The sequence below is a fragment of the Cricetulus griseus genome, chromosome 4 (assembly GCF_003668045.3).
Source record: "Cricetulus griseus strain 17A/GY chromosome 4, alternate assembly CriGri-PICRH-1.0, whole genome shotgun sequence".
NCBI classification, from domain to species: Eukaryota; Metazoa; Chordata; class Mammalia; order Rodentia; family Cricetidae; genus Cricetulus; species Cricetulus griseus.
The window spans coordinates 166,086,784-166,108,410 of NC_048597.1; the positions used below are offsets into that span (position 1 = coordinate 166,086,784).

General features: G+C 39.0%; 1 protein-coding gene across 6 annotated transcripts in view; it reads right to left on the reverse strand.

Annotated features, from left to right (window-relative positions):
* Nucleotides 1-21,627, reverse strand: part of Dmxl2 (Dmx like 2) — a 120,123-nt gene that overhangs the window by 82,804 nt on the left and 15,692 nt on the right. For all 6 annotated transcript variants that reach the window (XM_035444394.1, XM_035444393.1, XM_035444391.1 and 3 more), the window contains exons 2-6: nucleotides 18,548-18,673; nucleotides 15,371-15,442; nucleotides 10,686-10,764; nucleotides 9,737-9,872; nucleotides 9,083-9,149 (exon numbers count right to left, since the gene is read on the reverse strand). In XM_035444394.1, coding sequence (XP_035300285.1) covers nucleotides 9,083-9,149; nucleotides 9,737-9,872; nucleotides 10,686-10,764; nucleotides 15,371-15,442; nucleotides 18,548-18,673 — 480 coding nt within the window. The remainder of the gene's footprint in view (nucleotides 1-9,082; nucleotides 9,150-9,736; nucleotides 9,873-10,685; nucleotides 10,765-15,370; nucleotides 15,443-18,547; nucleotides 18,674-21,627) is intronic.

Sequence of the window (21,627 nt, forward strand, 5' to 3'; positions counted from 1 at the left end):
TCAAAAGACCATACACCCAAACCTGGTATGGTGGAACAAACCTGTAACCCGGGTTTGGGAAGGTGGAAGGCCGAGGAATCAAGGTCATCCTCAGTTACATATGAATTGAGGCCTGCTGAGCTGTGACAGACCTTGTCTCAAAAAATCAAAGCATCTCACCAGGCATGGTCATGCACATCTTTAATCTCAGTACCCAAGACATAGAGACAAAGATATTTGCAAGTTAGAAGCCAGCTGGTCTATCTAATTAATTAACTTTAAAAAAAATAGACTCTATGGGACTCAGAGGTTTACACAGACTCAATCAAGTGCTCTGCCACTGAATGACACCCCAGCTCAAATATACCGTTCTTGATTCAATTGCTATACAATTTTAATATTTCAGAAGTAATCATTATTATGTTTGACTATCTCCATATACACACTTATTAAGAAGCCAACTTTCTACCAGGTATGTTGCCACACACCTCTAATTTCAGCCCTTGGGAGGCCGAGGCAAGTGGATCTCTATGAGTTCTATTCTTAGGACTCACATGATAGGAGAGAACCGATTCAAAAAAGTTCCCCTCTGGTCTACACGTGAGCTTGCTGGAACACATGTAAAGCTCCCCAACCCCTAATATTCACACAAAAATAGTAAAATTTAAGAAAAAAATAATGAATTATATATACTGATTTTCAAATTATGTTTTCTGTGATTTTTTAAAGATTTTATTTATTTATTATGTATACAACATTCTGCTTCCATGTATATTTGCACACCAGAAGAGGGCACCAGATAAAATAACTGATGGTTGTGATCCAGTTTTCTGTGATTTTGAAAATAATTTTTCTTTATTAATCCATCCTTTTGCATTGGTTTTTAAAAATTCTCCATGAATCTCTACATCCTATACAGAAAATATTACCTTTATAATAAACATATATATATATATATATATATATATATATACATATATATGTACACACACATATATATTTGGTTTTTGGGTTTGTTTTGTTGGGTGTTTTTTGGTTTTGATTAATTACTCTATTTATTAATTTATTTTGATAAGAGGAGGAATTTAATTTCTTTTTTTGCATTTCAATTTTTTTCATTAATTTATTTAGCTCATAAATAAAGTCATGCACAATTATGATGTTTTGTTGGTTTTTGAGACAGGGTTTCTCTGTGTAGCTTTGGAGCATCTCCTGGCACTTGCTCTGTAGACTAGGCTGACCTTGAAGTCACAGAGATCCACCTGCCTCTGCCTCCCAAGTGCTGCGATTAAGGGCTTTGCACCACTACCACCCGGCTCCTTTTTATCATTCTTAAGTGACTGAACAAACTTACCAAAACTTTCTGAGTTTTGTTTCTTTTTTTTAAGATTTTATTTATTTATTTATTATGTATTCAACATTCTGCTTCCATGTATATCTACACACCAGAAGAGGGCACGAGATCTCATAATGGATGGTTGTGAGCCACCATGTGGTTGCTGGGAATTGAACTCAGGACCCCTGGAAGAGCAGACGGTGCTCTTAACCTCTGAGTCATCTCTCCAGCCCTGGGTTTTGTTTCTTAAATCTAATTTCAGCTCTTTTTTTTCCCCACCCTTCAAATATATTTTTTCAAGCTGTATTCATTTGTTCCAGCTGTGATTGCTCTTGCTTTCTTCGACTTCCTGTTGCCACTTAAGCAAACTGTTTGGTATTTTAACTATTTGGGAGTGGGGAGAAAGAGAGGAAGCCCATCTGGAAAAGGGCTATAGGCAGCCTGAGGGTCTGGGGGAGGGCTCCATCAAAACCCAGAAAAAAGCTAGCCCTGCAGCCAGACAGCTATAAAGAATCAACTCTGCCTACTAGAGTGAGCCCAGAAGCCGATTCTCCCTAGTTAAGCCTCCAGGTGAAAATCCAGACTATATGATGTCTTTAGTAGAGCCTTTCACAACCCTGATCACAGCACCAGTCAACCCATGCCAAAATTCCTAATCCAAAGAGCAGAGATAATAATGTGTGGTGGTAGCTTCTGCATTTGTAGTAATATGTTGCACAGTAAAAGAAAGCAAATAAAGACTCCTAACGCTAAATACTTTGGATAAAATTAAGGCAAACAAATGAAACAAAGAATATATTGAAGGTGGGGTACATCTTATAAAGTGGTGCTTAGAGAAACCTCATTGAAAAACAACAATCACAAGTAAAAGGGCCATACAGATGTCTGGGAATACAAGGCTGAGAGTACACGTGTAAAAATGCTATGTGCACACATGCCTGTTTATGAACAATGAGGCCTAACTGGCTAGAGTCAAGTCTACAGGGATGAAATAACAGGAAATATGAAAACAGTACAGTGTGTATGTGGACTACTATAAAACCTCTGGTTTTCCAGAATTAAAAGGAAACCTTATAAATGACCTGATATCATTGTGTATTTTTTTATAGCTCAGGCTGATCTGACACTCATAGCAAACCCCTACTTTAGGCTTCTCAGTGTTGGGATTAAAGGCATACACCACGCCTGATCTTTCAGCTTGAGTTTTTAAAAAGAACATTTGAAAATACAGGAACTCAATAAAATCTAGATGAGTTGTTTTATTAAACTTTTAAAAATGGTAAGTGATATATAACGGTGGCTTTCATATGACTGTAACATGGAGGCAATCAAGAAGAGCACAAGATTTATCTTGGTGGGCTCACTATAGCTTAAAAAAAAAGTGAGTAGATTATGAATATATCCTAAAGGAGACCCACAAGGGTAATAGCATGGGTGCAGATCAAGGGGTCAAGGAAAGTAGCAGGCAACAAAAACAAACTTGTCATCAGCATTTAAAAGATGGCTTCTGAAGACTAAGAGAATGAGCATAGTTAGAGGAAAGGCCCACAAAGTGAGCCTGGGTACTTGAGAGACAGAGGCAAAAGGATTAGAAAGCCATCCTCAGCTACAAAGGACATGAACCTAAGATCTGTGGGACCCTGTCCAAACAAAATGCCCCCAAAGTTGCAGAAAGAAAATAATACAAAAAATCTAAAGGACAGTCAGAATTATAGGTAGGCAGAGGACAGATATTTCTGCAACCAGGAAAATACTAAACACAACACTACAGTGTCAGATCTGGGTGCTACATACTTCTCCGGATTCACTGGATGAACACTATGACTGTGGGTGCCAACAGTTGCTGGTACAAGTTCATCAACTGAAATAAATGCATCACTCTGTAGGAGAATATGGACAGTAAGGGAAGATATGCAAACATGAGATTTCTCTACCTTAATCAGTTTTCATGTGAGTCCAAAGTACTTTCTCTAAAAATTAAGGCTTCAAAAAGAAAGAAGTAACTAATTGTGCTGACTCATGCTTATAGGTTAAGTAAGAATTAACCACAGCACTCACTAACAGGAAGTCAAAATTAGAGAGGTCCTTGTAGCTGGGCTAAACTGAAAAATGAAGAAAAAAAACCATGTAGACAGTAAGTAAAAACCACCCTTTCTCAGTTCAAGGAGGAAGGCAGGGAAACACAGTCGAGACTAAGCAGTGTCTCTGTTACTCCTGCTTATTGAAATAAACTCCAAGCCATTCTCCTGACACATACAGTAAAATAAGGAAAGTGTGTGTTTAAAATAAGCATCCTCCTGGCTCAGCCTCCCCACCATTAGGTTTACTACTAGCAGGAACCTCCATGGCTGGCTTAAGTGAGCTGACTTTGTTTTGTTAGACAAGGTCTCATCACTATGTAGCCCTGATTGGCCTCAAGGAGAACTCACTGGGTAGACCAAACTAACCTCTACTTCATAGGTATGTGCCTGTCTCTGCCTCATGAGTTCTGGGATGTAAACACCATGTACCACCATACCTAGCAAATGAGATGACAGGACTTGATACACTAAATATCAAGACTTGTTTTAAAAGCATAAGCAATTAAGACAGATAAAAGGAATGAACACCGTAGAGAGAAACCCAGAAACAGACACACAGAAATGTAGACAACTGATTTTATGACAAAAGTAGCTCCACAGAGCCAGGGAAAGAGAAGTTTTTCAATAAATTATGTAGGACCCCTGGATATATAGACAGATGTACAGAAAAAAATAAACTACCTTTGTCTAGCCATTCTCAAAACTCATGGAAATTACTGTCAAATAGAAATATAAAATGCCCAGCTCCCAGACCAGGGGTGCTTAGCCTGAGGCACTCTGACCCACAGATCAGACAGATAAGACTCAATATAACATGTGCTTTTGGTCATCACCTGTACCCATCAGGCCTCAGCACTCTGGTATGCCAGTTTCAACTGAAAGTCCCATCTACCTACATCTCTATTATTTCTGAAGTTTCCAGCAGCTGGCTGAATGCTAAGAATTAATACCCTGTCTTTTCTAATCCTCAGCCAATTATTGATGTGTAAAGAATATATATTAATCATGAATTTGGATGGGTAGAGAGATGAAAAGGATCTGGGAGGAGTTGGGGGAGGAGAAAAGTATGATCAAAATATATTGTATGTAAATTTTTAAAATAATTTTTGAATAGTATGTATAAGGAATACAATTTATGTAAGTACTGCTGACTTTCAGAGTACCAACAGACTTAAGTCAGTTAACTTAAGAAAGGGTTCATTGTCATGTTCCTCAAGTGTATGCCTCAATCCAGTATATTTTATCTGATCATTTCCCATGTGATGACTTGTCAGGTGGCAATGACCTGGGAGATGAACCTCTGGGCATGCCTGTGGAGGACTAACTTGACTGCATTAACTGGGGAGAGACAACTGCCCACTGTGGGTAGAAACATTCCCTGGGTAGGGACTACATTAAGTGGGGAAAGGGAGTTGAGAAACAGCATGTATTTGTCCCTCTCTGCTTCCTGACTAAGGGTGCAGTATGACCTGCCTTGGAAGTTAATGCCACTGTGACTTCCACACTATGACGGCCTGGAACTCAGAACTGTAGCAGGAAACTAAGACTGCTCCCATATTAAATTATTAAATTTTGTGTGTGTGTGTGTGTGTGTGTGTGTGTGTGTGTGTGTGTGTGTGTGTGTGTGTGTCCTTATCTCAATGTGTGCTTCTAAAGAAGCATGGAATCTAAAACCCAAGAAGAAGAAAATCACTCTCTATTTCTGTAACTGCTATCTGAAGGGATGAGTCAACAAAGGAAAGCAGTATTAGCAATCCAGGTGATTTTGTTTTCAAGATCACAAATATTTTCACACCACATGACAGTTGCTATGCATCTCAAAATATTTTCACATTTTACTTAGAAATTGTTAGTGATGGGAACCACTGCTAACCTGCACATGGCTATAATCTTCCTATCTGCCATGTGGTACAGTTTTCCTATTATGTTCTCACAACTCTAAAGCAATTACCTCTGTGCCAAGCAGTTACAGGACCACAAAACAGTAAAGCTGGACTGTCTGCAACTAGAGACTGACTCAGAAAATCATGAGTAAATTCAGTGATCTTAGAAAGCCCAAGCTTTTGCTGAAAAGATACAAATATTTGAATTCCATGTAACACAATTAAATGCAATTTGATTTGTCAATATTTAAATGTTATTGAATGCATTCATTTAAAAGCATGTGTACTACCACAAATATACTTTTAGTATTTTGAAGCTGTGTTTTAATGGCTTATTTCCTTTGTAATGTTACACATTCTATGTTATAGTTTTAGAACTCGTCATACAGTGAAAGCTAAAAGCTCACTTCAAGGCCAGGCAGTGGTGGTACATGCCTTTAATCCCAGCACTCAGGAGGCAGAGGCAGAGGCAGAGGCAGGTGAGTTCGAGGCCAGCCTGGTCTACAAGAGCTAGTTCCAGGACAGGCTCCAAAGCTATACAGAGAAACCCTGTCTTGAAAAACAAACAAACAAAAAACAACCTTCTAATCTAACTCCTGAGTATATACCCAAAGGGATCTAAATCAGCATACAACAGAGTCACCTGTATACCCAAGTTTACTGCAACCTTGTTCAGAATGACCAAGGTCTGGAAGTTGCTTAGATGAATGGATAAAGAAAATGTGATACATATACAAAATGGAGGGTTTGTTTGTTTTGTTGTCAGTAAATTTTTATTGGGGGGTAGCATTGCTTGAGACAGTGTCTCACTATATAACTACAGCTCGTCTTGAACTCAGGATCCTCCTGCCTCCACCTCAGCCTCCCAAGTGCTAGGATTATGAAAATGTACCAGCATAACCTGCCATGAAGGAGTTAGCTTTGTTTTAATATTTTTTAATGTGCATATATGTGTGCCGGCATAAGTTTATGTGTACCAACTGTATGCAGGAGCCCACAGAGATCAGAAGTAGTCAATAGATACCCTGGTACTGGAGTTACAAGCAGTTGTAAGCCACCATGTGGGTACAGGGAACCAAAGCCAGGTTCTCGCAACAGCAATACGTGCTTTATCCTCTGAGCCATCTCCCCAATCCCTATGATAGAGCTTTAGTCCACCACTAAAAATTAAATAAAACTCTATGTGATTTGCAGGAAAATGGATGAAGTGTAAATCCTCTCATGCTAAGGCGAGTTGTTGTCTGGCATTATGTGAACGTATCTACTGTATGACCAGTTGCCAAAGAAAAAGAAATGCCAAGAAGTCCCTAAGGCTCAGAACTTACAGTGATCTGTGAAATATACTTGAGAATCAGGCCACAGTGCATTTCTGCCTATGGAGTACTTACAGTCTTTTTCTCTCCATAAGAATAAATGTACAAGTTTTTTCTTCACTTTATCAAATGTCAGAAAATTTTTTGGGTGGGGGGGCAGTTGAGACAGGGTTTCTCTGTGTAGCCCTGGCTGTCCTAAAACTTGCTCTGGAGACCAGGCTGGCCTCCAACTCACAGAGGTCCTCCTGCCTCTGCCTCCTGAGTGCTAGGATTAAAATAGTGTGCCACCACCGCCCAGCTTAAGTATGGATGTTAAGAGTAGAAACAGGAAAATAATTAATTCTAAAGTCTAGCATTCCGTTTTAAACCTGAGTTTAGACAGAAAACAATTTGAAGGTAGACCCTAGAAGGTTTAAACAGAACTTTAGAGTTTGGAGAAACATCTGTAAAGAAGCCACAGAGTCTGATTGCTACTCTTTCTAAGGCAGGTAGATATGAACCCTCCCAGTAGACCTGGACATCCCAATGGGCTACTAGGGGTAAAAGTTCACTTGAGACCACTCAGTGAATCAAGAGCCCCTGAATTTCCAAATTCTGACAGAACCTACATGATAATGGCTAATTGTACAAATCTCTCTCAACAAAGTCCAAAAGCCAAACTTGGAAACTTAAAAGTCTGATAACAACAGTTTGGGCAAGGAACAAAAGGAAAAGTTGGTGAGAACATTAATTGGGAACAGCAGCTTTAGAGAAGTAATTGGCACTGTCTATGAAGGCTAAAGATTCAAGTAACTGAGGACCCAACAAATTCTACTCCTGCCTAACATGCATATGCAAGACCCTCTCTGCAGCATTACTAAACCACACATCAGAAACAGCATGGCAGGTCAGTGGAAAAAGAGCGAAGGAATCATTCAGTAAGTAGTGTTCAACAACGTCCAGATGGATTAAGAACTTACTTGTGAAATTACAATTTTTAAGTTGTAGAATAAAATAATGGATTACTCAACCCACAGTCTGTAAGCCACTCTAATAAACCCCCTCTACATTATTTTTCAGTCAGTTCTGTTCCTCTAGAGAAGTCTGTCTAGTACATATAGCAACATACTAGGGAGGGAGGGAGGGAGGGGAGGAGAGGGAGGGAGGGGAGGAGAGGGAGGGAGGGAGGGGGAGGGGAGGGAGGGAGGAAGGAAGGAAGGAAGGAAGGAAGGAAGGAAGGAAGGAAGGAAGGAAGGAAGGAAGGAAGAAGGAAGGAAATGAGAACAGGGGAGGAAGGGAGTGGAAAGAATTAGGCAGGGACATGTCACTATGAATTCAGCAGCACAGCCTGCTTTTATTTTGCAGACAGGGTCTTACCTGCAGCTCTGTCTGGTCTCCACCTGCCTCTGCCTCCCAAATACTAGGGCTAAGGCGCTCTCCACCATCTTACATACTCCTGATCCTCCTGTTCTACCTCTCAAGAGCTGGGATTACAGAAGTGTCCATCTTGTCCAGCTCAATTCCACTTTTTAAATAGAATTACATGCTATTTTTAAATAGAAACTAGTTTTAGGTTGAACCATGCTACAGTGGAAAAAGAGCGAAGGAATCATTCGGTAAGTAGTGTTCAACAACATCCAGATGGATTAAGGACTTACTTGTGAAATTACACCTAAGAGTTTATCAGTAGCACAACTGGACTCACAAGGTTTGTGGTGTTGTTTTTTTCAAAACAGGGTCTCACTATGCAGCCCTGGCTTTCCTGGAACTCACTATGTAGACAACAGTGGCCTCAGTTCACAGAGATCTACCTACTTAGACCTCACAAATGCTAGGATTAAAGGTGAGCGCCAATACTTCTCACTTTGAGCTCACTGGGTTTAAAAAGATAAGGACACCAAATTGAGTGAGTATGAAATAGTATGTAACTCTGGGAAGAGTTGAAGATCATCAAATACCATAAATGAAATTCTCAAAACTTAATTTTAAAAAATGTAAATGCATGGATAGCAAGACTCCCAGGGGGTAGGGCCTGATGACTTGAGTTTGATCCCCAGAACCCACACATACAAGGAGAGAACTGATTCTTGTAAGGTGACTTCTATACATTATCCATTCTTCATTCATTCTTTCACTTTCACACACACATACAAATAATAATAAATGTAAAAAACACTTTAGTACAATTGCACTAAGGTAAAATGGAAACAATAATAGCCATTATTTCCCAAATGCATACTACCTGTAGAGATCATACCAGATCTTTTAAAAACATTTTTTTTTCATTTTACAGAGCTGAGAATTGAGCTAAGGAATTCACCAATGGTAACCACTGCTCCCCATCACAAAGCTATATCCCCAGACTCACAAACATTTTCACTGTACCTCAAGCAAGCTATGCAGGAGAATTATCTCAGTTTATGAAAGACAGAACTGGAAATGAACAGAAGGGTTTTTCAGCTGTTTTGTCTGAATCTTTTTTTTTTTTTTTTTTTTGCCTTGCTCCCTTACCTTTCCAGCAGTAGCAAAATATTCACCGTCAGGAGACCATTCCATCAGATGTACAGATACTGAGGTTCTGAGAACAAACAAAACCAGCATGTTCAGAACACAATACATTCTATGTATAAATGGTCAAATATCAGTATCACAATTATGCTAAAAAGGAGTGCTTCTGTCCCCATAACAATACAAAGTATTTCACCTTCCTAAAAACATAAATAAAACTAATCCAAAGTACACTTTGAAAAATGAAGACATTGCTACATCCATGTCAATCTAACAGCTTATCACCTTCCCTGGGTAAGTAGTAGATCTCTCTGCATAACCATGTTAACATACTAGGACAGTCATCATTCCACTCCAGAAGGTGGCTAGAAGACTCCATATCTTCCCATCACCACCATATTTCAACTCACTAATGAGCAATTCCTATGTGTCACCTCAAGTATTAAACTATAAATATGAAAATGTTTTACTTAGAGGGAACAATTAACTAAAGCTCAGATTAAAGAATGATATTATAATGAGTTTTGGTTTTAAAAAAGTCTACATTTTAGATTTCTAAAATATAACACCATCAAAAAATAAAGACCTCCGTAAGAAGGAACATAATTTAGGAAGCATTTTTAGTGAATGAGTATTACAACAGACTTAGACACTAACTTGCACTGCCAGATGCACTTCCAATCATTTAAAACAGGAGGGATTTTATTATCAACTTCTTCCTCCTCTTCTAGAATATCACTTCCTGGAGGAGCCCATAACTGAATAGCATCAGTTGCTGTCAACAATCTGTTATCTGAAAATTTAAAAATGTTCTGATGAGTAATCAAGGAATACCTACAGAAAAAAATGCACATACAGTTCTGTTAAGTTTGTAAACTTAAGTGAAAATACATAATACCTATCTACAAAAAACACACGGGGTCAGTTCAAAAGAAATCTCCTAAGAGGAAAAGGAGAAAAAATAACCTAAACAAGAATTATTAGGGAATACTTGAAAAACAAAAAAACAAAAACAAACACTGCAAAGGGCTTCACCTAGAAAACAAGCATTAGAACAGCCAAAGTGGAATAGCACATCTCAGACACCCTCTACAGTGGAATAATCCCAAGATATGAGACACAACTAAATATAAATGTTTCTACATGGACTATAAAATAACCCTCATTAATTGTGAATAGAAGAGGAGATAATAGCTATTCATCATTACAGGTTTCTAATCTTTGCAAATTAAAGACAGTAATTTCCTGAAATACACAGTAACAAAATAAGGTAGAGGATGCTTCCATCCCTGTTTTATTTATGATTTTGAACATAAAATAAGAGTAAAGCATAGCACATGTAACCTAAAAAACAAAAAACAAAAAAAAAAAAACCAAAACACTAAATCACTGGTTCTTGAAATACAACAATAAAAGACAAAAGCTAAGAAGAGGGAAGAACATTAAGCTTGGTGTGAAATAATGTATACCAAGAAGAAAAAGGTATATTCACTCATCAGCAAAAATATAACATTTAACTTTTTATCATCAAAGATTATCACATTCTAATTATACATTCAAATCAAATGCTTCGTTTTAATAATTTCTAAGGATAACTGTTAAATACCTTGAGGATCCCATGCTAAGTTGTATGTCACAGAACTCAAAAAAAACTGCCCAGTTTTAAGCCACTGGCACTTGAGTTGCTGAAACATGTAGAGAGAAAGAAAAAAAATGTTTTTAAAATACTCCCAAACTCCACCATTTTATCATTTTCTTCAACTTAAAAGAAACTTAAGTAGTATTTCACAACTATTTTAAAAATAACTTCCAATAGTTCCAATTACAGGTGGTGCGCCATACTGAGCTGCTTGGCATGCCCAACTAAACATGTTCTCTCAAGCTTCCTTCTGTCTACTAACACATTTTCAGAACATGGGACATCCTTCCCTTCACTTCTCCATCTGAAAATCCCTATGCTACATGATGATTTACCTAAACCATCACATCTGTGAACTCTGATATCCTACCAGAATCCAGAAAACTTTTCCACTCTCATTACAACACTGACTACGTACAATTACTGTTCATGTGTCTGACTTTCCTATCAGACAGCAACACGTTAAGGGAAGGAAGGATGTCATAATATCTTTGGGTATTTGTAACTGTTGTTGACATTTTGTGCTTGCCTAGTTTTTGTTCTTTTTTTTAACAGGTTCTGCTCTCAAGTAGTTCTGGCTGGTCTGGAACTTACTATATAGCAAAGGACAATGGCCTGGAACTCCTGACTGTTCTGCTTCCACCTCCCAAGTACTGAGATTAGGGGCAACTACTCCCACGGCCAGTATATATGGTTGTTGTTAGGAATGGGGTTGGGAAGGATCTGATAAAGAGTCTTTAGTTTTGTTTTTTGTCTTTTTGCCTTGTCTGTGGGTTTCTTTGAGATGGGATCTAGCCATATAACCTAGCCCTGTCTGTGGTGATTCTCCTGCTTCTGCCTCCAGGCTAGAGTTACTGCTCTAGTCTTTTACCTTCAACACATGCAGTATCTATTATAAAGACACTAAAATTCTTTTTATTAGAGCTGGAGATGACTTAGCAGTTATGAGCACTTGCTGCTCTCCAAGAGGACCTAAGTCCTGTTCTTAACAGTCTTCAGGAGCCTCACAACCACCTGTAACTTCAGCTACAAAGGTTCTCACACTTTATTCTGGCCTCCATGGGTCCCTGCACATACACGGCACACATGTGGCACTCATGTGGCACACACATAGCACAGACACAGAATAAAAATAAATCTTCTTTGAAATTTTTATTAATGCACAGAAATGGACTCACTTTCTAAAATAAAACTAGATAAAGCTCCCAAGAAAATGACAAATTAAAATAGAATGTAATTCATAAACATGATTTAAATAATTGCTGATTCTTTCATTCTACAAGGTGATTAAAAGTTTAAAAGTTAAAAGCTTTTGGCATGGAATATAGTATTCTAAATAAATAAAACTACATATTACTTTGTTGTATATAAGTGGAAAATGCCAATATGAAACAATACAATATAGTCATGTCATGCATGTGACATGCAGATGTCAGAGGAGGGGTCAGATACTCTGGAACTGAAGTTACAGAAAGTTATGAGCCACCATGTGGGTGCTGGGCACTGAACACAGGTCCTCTTCAAGGCAGTTAGTACTCTTAACCTATTAGCCATCTCTCTCTAAGCCTCTGAATCTGGGTTTTCTTTACTGTGTTCTAGTGGAATCTTTATTTGGGGGATGAGAGGAATCAAATCCAGGGCCTCATGCATGCTAAGCAAGACATCAGCCACTGATCTAGGTAACTCTTAGCCACTGTGTAATTTAGTATCTAGTTTATGGTAAACAATGATATTTTAATTTAAAAATATAAAAGAAATCATGTATATAGATTTCAATCAAAACTGTTTTGGTTGGGAGCCATCCTGAAATAGATGAGATGTCCTGGGTAAACTGGGGCAGGGGGAGGGGGAGGGGATGGAGTGATGAGAACATGAGGGATCAGGATGGTCAAGTTGGGGGCCGGATGGAGGGGGAAGAGTAATGAAAGAGAGATAGGGTTAGGAAGAAACCTGGTGCCAGGGAAACTCCTAGGATCCCACAAGGATGACCCCAGCTAAGATGCCTAGCAATAGTGGGGCCGGGGGGACCTAAACTAGCCTTCCCCTGTAATCAGATTTGTGACTACCCTAATTGTCATCGTAGAGTGTTCATCCAGTACCTGATGAAAGCAGATGCAGAGACCCACAGTCAAGCACTGGGCCAAGCTCTGGGAGTCCAGTTCAAGAGAGGGTGATTTTATGAGTAAGGCATGGGGAAGTTCAAAATCATGACGGGAAAACATAGAGACAGCTGACCTGAGCTTGTGGGAGCTCACGGACTCTGTAAGGACAGCTAGGGAGCTGGCTTAGGGCTGACCCTCTGTATCTCGGTGCCAGTTGTGTAGCTTGGTGTTCTATGGGGGCCCTAGCAGGGGTACCAGGACCTGTCCCTAATACATGAACTGCCTCTTTGGAACCTTTTCCCTATAATGGAATACTTTGTTCAGCCTTAATGCAGGGGAGAGGAGATTGGTCCTGCCTCAATTTGATATATTCCATGCTTTGTTGATTCCCATGGGAAGCCTTACCCCATCTGAATGGAGATGGAGGAGAAGTGGAAGGGGGCAGGGTAGAAGGAAGGTAGGGGGAAAGAACAGGAGGAAAGGAGGGGGAACTGTGGTTGGTATGTAAAATAAGAAGGAAGGAAAGAAGGGAAGGAAGGAGGGAGGGAAGGAGAGAGGGAGGGAGAGAGGGAGGGAAGGAGAGAGAGAAGGAGGAAGGGAGGGAGGGAAGGAAAGAGAGAGAGAGAGAGAAAGAAAGGAAGGAAGGAAGGAAGGAAGGAAGGAAGGAAGGAAGGAAGGAAGGAAGGAAGGAAGGAAAGAACTGGTTTGGGGCAAAATGGCTCACATGTGTAGTGCCAGCTACAGGCTGAGTCTGAGACTAAGGGAGGAGGATGGTTTGAACACAGGCATCTAAAGCCAGCCTAGGCAACTTAGCAAGACCTCATCTCAGAATTTAAGTAATTAAATAAAACAAAACCCTTAAATTTCTTATAGGGCCAGTGATGTAGCTCAGTTGGTAGAGTGCTTGCCCAGTACCCACAAAGCCCTAGGTTATCCCCAATACAGCACAAATTAAGAGTGCTGGTTCATGCCTATTATACAAGCATTTGGGTGTAGAAGGAGGATCTTAAGTTCAAGATCATCATCTGATCAACAGTGAATTCAAGGCCAACCTAGAATACATGAAATCCTATTTCAAAAAAGACATATACTTTTGACATTGATATCTAGTATCACAACATTGATTGTTTTAAGTAATGGTAGATTTCTAAAGCATATGGGAACTTAACTTGAATTTTTTTAATCTTGTGTGTTATTCATGTATGATGCATGTGTGCATATATATGTGCATATTCCTGTGAGTGTAGATGCACACATGCCAAAGCACACATGCCAAACATCAGAGGACAACCCTGAGTATCCAATTCTCTCTTCTACCTGATTCAGACAGGGTTTCTTTGTTATCTGCCACCAAGTATACCAGTCAAACTGTTCCCAATTCTCCTGTCTCCACCTCACATCTGACAACTGCTCCCAGCTTTGTGTGAGTTCAGGATATTCAAACTCGGGTCCTCACATCTGCACAACATCTGAGCCTTCTTCTCCAGCCCAGATGTAAAATTTTAAGTGGTTGATGATTCTAACCATATAGTATTTTCTTAATACCAAACAGTATAAAATATTGCATTTAGTATGTATGTGAATGGTTCTCAATGTGATATGCTAGATCACTTAGCTGGTTAGTAAGCTTACCTAAGTGCCTAACTCCACTAAACAAATGTGGGGGGTAGAGGGTCCAGAATACAATGGATACTATTCCAGGTAATTGGGATACAACGATAAAAAGAATCAAGCTGCTTACTTGTAAAGGGAATTTATGTTCTAAACTGTAAGTAATAAACAAGTGCTATGGAAAAAAATTTAAAATAGATAAACTCCAAGGGACAGTGGCTCACACCTATAATCTCATCACTGAGAAGGCTGAGTCAAGAAGAGAAGGAATAATAAAAGGAGAATTTGCAATTTGTAGTACAGACAGACCTTGCTGAGAAGGTATAATTACACAGAGATCTAGAGCCTGTGGAAGCCGGCCCTGGAGCTGAACAAAGAAGGCATCCACAGAGCAGCCAGTGCTTGGGTCCTAGAGGGCAGATGACTGTAAAACAGCAGAAGTGTGGTTGGAATGGGGGATGAATTCTGAAGGGGAATAGTGTGGTGCTGGGAAGGAGAGGGGAGGTTATAATCTATGTACAGGCTTACAAGAAATGAGGCACCCTTACATAATCTTAGAAAGACAAGCAGCATACCCTCTGTACTGAGAAGAAAGAAGGAACAGGACATTAGCATAGGGAACTAGTGCCTGAGACTAGTCACCCAAGCAAAAGGAAGAGCAGTTCAGACTAGGGTAGATCTCAACACAACAAATGGCAGCTAGCAATATTCTAGAAACTTAGGTTTCTAAAAGGCCTTTACTAAACTTCACAGTTATTCCTACCCACTATTTGTACTGCTTCCTAAGGAACTCTCTGCTGCTACTGTAAGTAGATTCTAAGGAAACAAGGAGAAAAAACTAGATTCAAAAGTTAACCAGTCAATTAAAACTAAAAAAGAAAAAAAGAAAAAAAAAGTTAACCAGATTCTTAAAATAGTCTACTATCAATTAATACTTACACTGTTTCTCTTATGAGAATTTATACCCAGGGGCTCAAAAATACAAACAGCATTCCCATATGAAGCTGCAACCTAAAAAAGAATGAACACAATGTTAGGATTTAGGAAAGGGTGAAATACAGAAAACCTTCTTTGCACAGTAATGTATAAACTAATTTCATACAATCCAATTCCAATAAAGCTCCATGGTTTACATCTACAAATAAGCCTGGCAGTAGATTTAACAATCTCTGTTAACCAAAAAAAAAAAAATTCAGTAGCTTTAGAATTAAAAAACCAACTTTTTCTTTTTTTCTTTGAGACAGGGTCTCAGGTAGTCCAGGCTAGCCTCAAACTTGCTACGTAGTTAAGGCTGGCCAGGAACTCCTGCTCTTCCTGCCTCTAATCCTGTTGGGATTACAAGCATGCACCACAAAGTCTATCTTAGAAATGATATTTTCTATGAGAGTCTGTTTTGGACCAGCGAGATAATCAAGTAAAGGTACTTGCCATGAAGCCTGAAAACCTGAGTCCACTTCTCCAGAACACACACAGCAGAAGAGAACTGACTCCTGCAAGCTGTCCTCTGATCTACACACACACACACACACACACACACACACACACACACACACACACGAGTGAGCACACTAAATCACTAAATTAAAAAAATGTAATTTTAAATTTTTTAATGTTTTTAATATAAGAAGAACTTCAGTGACAAAAATAATTTCAGCAGTACATCTCATTATGAGCAATGTTTATAATCCAGTGAAAATACAAAAATCATCAGTTTTTAAAACCCATCAAATGATAACAGGTTTTAAGTCTATGTCACAAAAATAGCTTTAACTATATCACCAAACAGAAAACACCAATTAAGAAATCACCTCAAAAAGGGAACAAAAACAATGAGGGGAAATCACTGAACTACCACAGCACCTGGATGGAGAAGCCAAGCGAGTGTCTGCACTCAAGGTGTCTCTCAGTTCCTAGAGGATACCAGTACCCATCTTCCTTTTTTTTTTTTTTTTTTTTTTTTTGGTTTTTGGTTTTTGGTTTTTGGTTTTTCGAGACAGGGTTCTGCTGTGTAGCCCTGACTGTCCTGGAACTCACTTTGTAGACCAGGCTGGTCTGTAACACAAGAGATCCTCCTGCCTCTGCTTCCCAAGTGCTGGGTTTAAAGGTGTGCACCACCCCGCCTGGCCAGAGCCCATTTTCTAACAAGTCCTGGAAGTAGTTCCCAATTCATTATCCTCTTGACAAGGAGAGAATCAGCATCAGGACACAGACCAAAGCCATCCCTCCTCAAACCACAGACCCTGTTCTGTCACCAGATGAAGTTAGAAACACTCTCTGAAGACCTGCCAAAAAGCCTGTGATTTTAAGGGCATGTCCATGGCAAAAAAATATGGGTGATGATAGATAGATAGATAGATAGATAGATAGATAGATAGATAGATAGATAGATAGACAGACAGATGATAGGTAGGTAGATAGATTATAGATAATAAATAGACAAACAGATAATAGATAGGTAGACAGATGATAGACAGACACAGACAGCAGACAGACAGACAGAAGACAGGGGTTTTTTCCCCTTTTAAAGCTGCTACCGAACTATCTAACATGCCTTCGAAGAAAAAGTTTTTAATCCACAGTAGGTCAGGGAAGCTACTTCAAATGCCTTGTTAACACAAAGTCACAAATGTTGACAGTTACCATCACAGGGTTGAAGAACATGGCAATAAACATGGCAATAAAGACAACTTTACTGTCTTTACCCAGGTAAAGGAGCACAGAAATAGCCTATGTGCTTCCCACAGCTATGAACATAATCATCTACATATTTTAACAATCTTTTTGTTTGTGAGATAAAGTCTTATGGTATAGCCCAAGCTGGCCTTACATTACTAGCAATTCTCTCATCTCAGCCAGCTTTATTGTACATATATTTTAAAATCCTTACTCCCACAAAATTTATTAATTTTGATTATTATGAACATTTAAGTAATTTATTAAAATTGATCTCTGGCAATTATCATTCAACCCTAGGCAAGCTTAAAGTTACCTTGATTGGCCTAGAGAGAAAAGTGACCAAAAAAAAAATGATAAAAGGAAGATGGTGCTCTCTAAAGATAAATGAAAGCAAATTACATGGGAAATACTGCAAAGAAAGTCAAAAAAGCAAGAAGCAAATACCAGAGACCACCAGAAAATATAGTATTTCAAGAGTATTACTACCAAGTAATGGTACTTTACATAACTATTAAACCTGATACAAACAGCTGACTGAAGCAGGAGAAATTGGATAATAAAGTAATCATTATTTATATTTGGCATAAATTTGCATGATTACTATATATTACCCTGGAGACCCTGATTTAACATAGCCTCAATAGAATGTTATTCAGTAGAGAACAACTTCTAGAAAGCCAGGAATGTTTTAAATTACTGTAATTACCTACCACAGTTTCAAAACTTCCTTTTTATAATCTTGTAGTGACATACACTGTCATATAATATTGCTCTTATTATGAATTCATAAGATATATATATATATATACATATATATACATATCAAAACACTACATTTACATTAGTATTCACTGAAAACTGAGAAAGGAAAAAAGAAAATCTGAGAAAGAAGTCCACAAGATACAGTTTTACTATTTCAAACTAAAGCCTCTGTTCCAAAGTTTGAATAAATCCTTAAATATTCATTCAACAAACTTTCACTAAACTAACAATCACAAAGCATCTATGTGACACGTATTATATTAGACACAATTCACTAAACTCTTGATAAACATTTACTGTTACTGCAGATGCAAGGCACAGGCTTGCTGCTGCAGCTCTTGGCAGATGCTGAAACAGACAGGTTCACTGTGTCCAAGAGTGGAGACGAGTCTGCACACCATAGTGAGACTTCATCTCAAAAACAAAGAATAATGCTGCTATTGGAATTTGGGAGAAATTGATTCCTCCTCTCTTACCGGCTTAAGGTTATGAATTTTCAGTCACAGAACACCAATATACCTAAGACTGTGAGACCTACAGTCTTTCAACATAGTGTACATGCTGGTAGTACAATGATTCCATGATCAGCTTTATAACACTTCACAATTCATATACAGATACTCAGAAAGAATTAAATACATTTAAATGACATTTAATAAAGTTAATAAAATTTCTTACTCTTCCATGTTGGTTAGAGCACTCCACACAACTGACTTGGATGTTGCCATGTTTAGCACCAGGGATGATCTGCACACATTCAAAGTCGCTCGCCAGTATAACAATATCACAGCCTGATCCATATGCCTAAAAAGGAAAAGGTTTGCAGTATGTAAGTGATATAATTTTAAATTATTATTACATATTGCTTTATCTTGGAGTCTTTAGTAATATAAAGGCATATCTTGACATATCTTACAAAAGAATTAATATACAAAGACTAAAAATCATATAAAAATACATAAATCAAAGGCATTCCATGCATTATCACTCCAAATCTGCTTTCAGCAGGCAAAAGTTGTTCCAGTTTTTGTACACTACCACTTCAAGAAGCTGAAAATCACTGAGAGTTTTTCTCTGGAGCTCACCTCTGAAAGCCCTAAATAATAAAACCCCCACCTGAAAATAATAAGTCACTGAAAACAGCAATGTATTCTCAAGATTCAAACCAGGCTTCAGAAAACTCAAGAGAGCCACCAGACATACACTTTGCAGCACAAGCTATACAACTTAAAGATCTGTTAAAGCAATATGAAGATCCAAGGCAGGATACCACACACTAACACATGACTAGATTAATTGCCCACCAAAAAAAGGGGGGGGGCTAACTGGCATGACAGAGAGATCTACATGACAGAGGCAAAAGGCAAAGGATAGACTCAATAAAGATATCATATCCTCTTTAATCCCAACCAAAAAAAAAAAAAAACAAACAAACTCAGGTCCTTATGATTCTTGCACTCTTTCCCTGAGTTACAAGTCAAATAAATACAAACTATTACAGACAGGATTGTGCTCAAGGGGGAACTTCAAACATGGCTCCTATTCAAAACAGATCCAACAGGAACCTGGGAGAGACCCAAGGACAGGCACAAAAGGTGTGTTCTTTCTGCATGAGAAAGAAAGGGAGAGAAGAGGAGAAAAGAGAAAGAATTTTTTCTGAACAAATATTAGTACAGGTGCTTCTATAACATGTTCCGTTGCTGACAAACACTACGCAGTGCTCTCACTGCTCAGTCACTGAGAGACATTTAATTCCCCATTTTTTCCAAGGGATATCACCACACTCCTTAGCTGGAGGGAAGCTTAGTTTTCTAATTCTGCAATGGTTCCCAAACCTGGATGCATTGAAATTACTTAAGAAATTTGTTTAAAAATACATCCCAAGCTTATTAAATCAGAAGTCTCATGTCTGAAAGAACATGGGCTGCTACAGGAGATCACTTCAAATTCAAGGCCTGCATGAACACAGTGAGATCCAAATCAGAATCGTGGGGTGAGGATACTGATGAGATTGCTCAATAGATGCAAGAGCTTGCCTCATGAGCATGAAGAGTTGATTCCCAGACTCACATTTAACACAGCAAAAACCCTATGTTTACTTAGTGCTGCCTGTCTGCTGGAGTGTGAGCAGCCTCTCAAGGACACAGCCTTGAGAGAACTGTCTTACTCTCTCCCAGCAGCCATCTAGTACCATGGTACTGCATCATGCTCTAGGATTTTCTAGCCTCTAGAACTATAAATCAAATGAAATTATTTCCAAATTCAAAAATAACAACAACCAACTAGACTGTCAAAAGAACTTGTAATCTCAACCTTAGTAGAGACAGGCAACCTAACAATTTCTGGTTCCAAAAATCTAAGTACCAGGAAAATTGATCAAAGAATGTGGAGTTGAGAAAAGTAACACAGCCTTGCTACTCAATTTATTTCCAGCTAGCAACACAATGGATGTAGAAAACATACCAGAAGGCAATCTCCCAAAGTCTTCCTTAGTAGCCCACCACTTAGTGACCTGAGAACCGCACCTTCACTACCTTCACAGGCTGCTGCTGTGATGAAACTGAGGCCCGGAGAACATCAGTCATTGGCCCAAGTATACAGAGTGACGGTTATCAGCTTCATAAAAAGTTCCTGTTCCAGGGATGGCGAAATGGCTTGGCTAAGAGCGCTGGCTGCTCTTAACAAGGACCTGGGCTCAGTTCCCAGCATCCACTTGGCAGCTTAGAGCCAACTCTAACACTAATTTCTTTATTTTTTTATTTTTTTTTATTTTTTATTTTTTGGTTTTTTGAGACAGGGTTTCTCTGTGTAGCTTTGGAACCTATCCTGGCACTCGCTCTGGAGACCAGACTGGCCTCGAACTCACAGAGATCTGCCTGCCTCTGCCTCCCGAGTGCTGGAATTAAAGGTGTGCGCCACCAACGCCCAGCTCCAGTTTCAGAGTATGTGAATGCCCTCTTCTGGCCTCCATAGGCCCTGCACACACATGGTGTACAGACATGCATGAAGGTGAAACACCCATCCACATAAAAAAAGTTCTTACTCTAAGCTGGGCATTGTGGCACACACGTGAAATCCCTACAGTCAGTCAGGAAGATCAGGAGTTCAAAGTCATACACAGCCACATACAAAGTTCAAAGCTTGAGCTACATTTGAAACCTTACCTCAAAAGCCAAAATGGAAAAAAAAATTCCTGCTCTGTCTACTGTATTATTATGTCTTATTGACATAATAATAATAATAAATATTATATATTATTATATTATTATTATTACGACACTGAAATGTACTATTGGTCCTAGAAGGGCCACATTCATCTGTGTAATCCTAATACATCTACCACACCACCTGACAAGAAAAAGTATACACACACACGTGTATATACACACACACAACACCACAGTATGTACTCACTTACAAGTAGGTATTAGCTGTAAAGTAAAGGATAATCATGCTACAACCCAGATCCAGAGAGGCAGAGTAACAAGAAAGGCTCAACAGGAGACACCTGAATCTCCCTGAGAAGAGAGAATAGGTTTGGTAGGTGGACTGGGGGCAAGTGAGGATAGGAAGGGGAGGATCCAGTGGGGGTAAGATGGAGGGAGAGAGCCCTGGGAGAGACAACTGGAATTGTGGGCATCTCAGGGGCAATGCCAAAACCTAATGCAATGAAACTCTTGTGAATCTATGAGGGTGACCCTAGCTCAGACTTCTAGTAAGGTGGAGATACAGAGCCTGAACTGAACATCTCCTATGAC